This window comes from Trypanosoma grayi (assembly GCF_000691245.1).
Source record: "Trypanosoma grayi strain ANR4 Tgr_735_V1, whole genome shotgun sequence".
In the NCBI taxonomy this organism is placed as follows: Eukaryota; Euglenozoa; class Kinetoplastea; order Trypanosomatida; family Trypanosomatidae; genus Trypanosoma; species Trypanosoma grayi.
The window spans coordinates 240-4,195 of NW_008826354.1; the positions used below are offsets into that span (position 1 = coordinate 240).

Consider the following 3,956-nt stretch of genomic DNA (forward strand, 5'->3'; position numbering starts at 1 on the left):
GGAGGAGGAGGAGAGAGAGCAATAGAAAGAGCGACGGCGCCAGTTCAAACACCGCATCAATGCCGCCGCTGCAGCAGACCCAAGCACTGACACATGAGAAGCCGCAGCTGTGAATACAAATATAGAAAAAACACAAAAGACAGAGTCCGTCAGCAGCAACGGCAGTGCGAGACGCCCGTGCGTGAGATGAGCGAGTTAAAGGGGGGGGGNGGGGGGGGGGGGGTGCCCACCACCGGGCGCCTCAGCTGCCCGCAGAAACAGAGCGGAGCACCAGCTCCTGCACGGTAGCAATCGGCGGGAGATGCAGCGCCACCCACATGATCGGCTCCACCACGTGCTGCCCCACGTACAGGCGCACCGACGCGCCGTGGTCGGCGCCGATCGTCGCAAACACGAGAACACTTTCGAACTGCTGCAGCTCGCTCGGCACCTCCACACGAACTAAACGTATCGTGCGATGCCGTGTCCGCTTGACATGAAACGCAGTGGCGGGTAGCTGGTGCACCTTGCCCGCCAGCAACACGCTGCCCTCCACGCCACTGCCGTTGTGTGGTGGAGCAAAGGCGATGCCGCCAATGGTGCAGCGCAGCGGCTTATCCGTCGAGGCATTCAGCACCGCCACAGAGGTAACTTGAGACCAACTGGCATCCGCACTAATGACATAGCGCACAAGCTCCCAGTCACTCACGGACGCAATGACGCGCATTGCCCCCCCGGCGCTGCCCTCCCCACCAAACACCACCTGCGTGGTGCTCGACCCTGACACGCCCTCCACACGCACCCGTCGCCAGCGCCCGCCATCGGCGTCGCGGCGCCACACCACGTCGAGGTACGCCACCGCACCACCACCACCACCACCACTGCTGATTTTGCTCTTGTCAAGGTGGACCCTCCACTGCAGGAGTGTCACGGCGCCTCCACACGGCACCACGAAGCTCAAGCTGCGGTCACCCATCCACACCGCGTCGCCCGTCCACTCCACCGGCACCACACTGTCGTGCTTGCTGCTTCCATTGTAGTTGTTTTTTCCGTCTATATGCAGCGGGAGCACGCACCACGGGTCGCGCTCCGTGCTACCAGCAGCAAACTGATAGCATGGGGTGAAATGCGCCTGTGACATCTGGCACCACTCGGCAGGATGTGTACTTCTGCTGCTGCCCACCACTCGCTCACCATTCACGTAGAACTGCTTCCCCACACCGGAGCGGAAGCACGTCCACGCGGGCAGCGTGTCGCACTCTATCCATCGATCGTTGAAAAGCCTCTGAAGCTTCGACCATAAGATGCCATTGGCGTGCAGAAAGGTCTCTCGCAGCCCTTTACCCTTCTCCTCCAGCGTCCATCCTGGCGCAAAGAGCGCAACAGAGAGCCCAAGCTTTGTTGCACATTCGGCTGCAATATCACTGCCGTAGCCACCACCTCCGTACATGCGGGAACGACCAAACACATCCACTCCGACGTACACGTCAAGGGCGCGACTGTCTGCCAATACCTTAGAGAGACTCAGACACATCGTGTTCCAGCTGTAATTGGTAAAGATGCCATTGCTCACATCGAAGAATGCTTTGTTCTTTACGGTGAGGGCGTTCTGATATTGCACTACGCCGTCCACTGTGACAGCATCGTACCACACAACACTTCTCTCACAGGAATAAGGGGGACGGCGCTTGTTAAGCTTCTGTCGCAGAATGGAGACAAACATCACCAACCGACTCGCCAGTATTGTGTCAATGTTGCTCTCAATGTTGATAAGGTAGCCGTCAAAGTTGTACGCGTTACAGAGCTCCACGAGCTGATGAATCACAGCGCCCATCTTTTTGGCGTCGTGCACCATCATCCGAACATCCAACCCATCGCCCTCGGTGATAAAAGTGCCTAGCACTGGCACCCCTTGGCGATGGGCAGCGTTGATCCACTCTTTTGGCGGAATAGAAACACGGTGGTGTGCAAAGTACACAAAGTAGTCAAAGAGATGCCAGTAGTTTACTGTGTAGGCGTTGTCCACCACCGGTTCCACCGCAGAGGAGGTGTCGCAGAGGGCGAAATGGGCATAGTCGCCAGGCAAGTACCCTCCACGCATGTCGTGGCAGACCAACAACCGCGACTGCTGCGAGACGGCAGACACACGCCGACGGCACGGAACGGCTGGTGTGATGCTGCCATCCGTTTTCGCTGACCAGTTCAGCAGCTCGTCGAGTGACTTCAGCGGGTGCCCAGCATCACGCTGCATGGCTTTCCACTGACGTTCCCCTGACTCCGTTTCCTCCAGCTCCTCAGGAGAAAGAGCACCCCCACTCGTCTGCAGAGTCTGGGCATTCGCATTGCTCTTTCCTTCAGCTGCAGCTTCTGGTGCAGGAGATGGCGCCTCTGCCTCCACCGCCTCAATCAGATCGCTCAGGCGGCTGATCATGATACTAAGGATATCCGCGCTGCCGCTGTCGTCGTCCAGATACCACTGCTGTCCCGTACCCGAGGGGTGCTGACGCAGGCGAAAACCACACATATGCAGAAGCTCCACCGCTCCAAACTCCTCCAGTGGCAGCAGCTTTGTTACATAGCTCTGACTGTTGGTGGAAAGGCCGCGGTACTTCGATTCAGTGGGGTGCTCCACGATATTCCTCAGGGCCGTACGGAGCAGCTCCAGCGCTCCCAGCGTGACGTCAAAGCCTTCTCGATTCCCCGCCGACAACAACTCATTGCTCTGCAGCATAGCACATGCAATCTGGATATCCTCTTCCTCATCCACCGTGAAGACAGTCTTCGTGGAGTGCAGCCCGGGTCTCAGGGGTTCGGCAGGACGGCCGCTCTCGCGTGTGGGCTGCGGCGCTGCAGCCACAGCACCAGAGGCCGTTGTCATGCTTTCCAACATGGGCCGCAGCATGCGACCCAGCGGTGTGTCCAACACCATGGGGATCATGTTGCGAATGTCATCCGGAATATCCCGCCCAAGAAGAAACTGCGCCGCCTCCTGGGTGAAGTGGTTGCAGTTACGTGTAAGGAGGTTATAATCGTACGGGCCAAATCCACTGCGGCGTTGCTGCTGCGTCCATGCCACAAACTCTGCCTCCCCTTTCGTTGTTGTCCCCAGCGACTCCACACGCCTCGGTGAGCCAAAACGCGTCCGCCCTGGCGCCTCGTGTACGATGCCCGTGCCACCGTCAAAGTAGAACTCTTTACCGTACACAACCACAGCCGTGTGCCAGATACCCTCCATGTGACGCCCAATGAGNTCCCCGTGCCACCGTCAAAGTAGAACTCTTTACCGTACACAACCACAGCCGTGTGCCAGATACCCTCCATGTGACGCCCAATGAGCAACAGGCTCATGTTAGCCGCCATCCCTCCACTCAGGTCATAGCAGTAGATCTGAACAAGTGAACGGCTCATTATTTCTCCAATATACAATACAGGACTTAACCCTTATATGCGGTAAATTCTGAATACTTCTTTAAGCAAACAAACAAACAAACGCAGCCAAGTAGACATGGTGAAACACGATATAACATATCATATTCCCAGAGTGCTGCGGGCGCCCAGCACGCACATACAGATCAGCGTATTTGCACCAACACACAAGGAACAACACAACCGCCACCACGACAGGCCGACACACGGGTGTGCGGGCACCGGCAGCGCGGTCCTGCGGCAGGATGGTCCGACGAGCACCTCCCTCCACAAGCACACAAGGAAGGTCGCCGAAACAAAAAAGAGTTATTATGCTTTGTCAAAGCAGCGAGGAAAGCTGCGTCATGAATCGACAAAAGACAGTTACGGGATAGAGGCACGCTTAGACTTATATTAGGAGCCCAATATGTCTGCGTGCAAAAAAAAAAGTTAGTGAATACGTTGGTATTAATAAAACAAGCGGCTGGGTAAGCACATGCCTCCCATGTGTGTGCCCGGTTTACCAAACCACCAGCGGCACAGCAGCACATGCGCCCGCAAGAAGCACAAGG

General features: G+C 57.1%; 1 protein-coding gene across 1 annotated transcript; it reads right to left on the bottom strand.

The window, feature by feature from the left end:
* Positions 1-241: 241 nt before the first annotated feature.
* On the bottom strand, positions 242-3,214 carry DQ04_07351000 (endo-beta-N-acetylglucosaminidase; the record flags this gene model as incomplete). The annotated part of the gene is made up of 1 exon (XM_009315125.1): positions 242-3,214. One exon carries the CDS (start codon positions 3,212-3,214, stop codon positions 242-244), a length of 2,973 nt encoding a protein of 990 aa, XP_009313400.1.
* Positions 3,215-3,956: the final 742 nt, after the last annotated feature.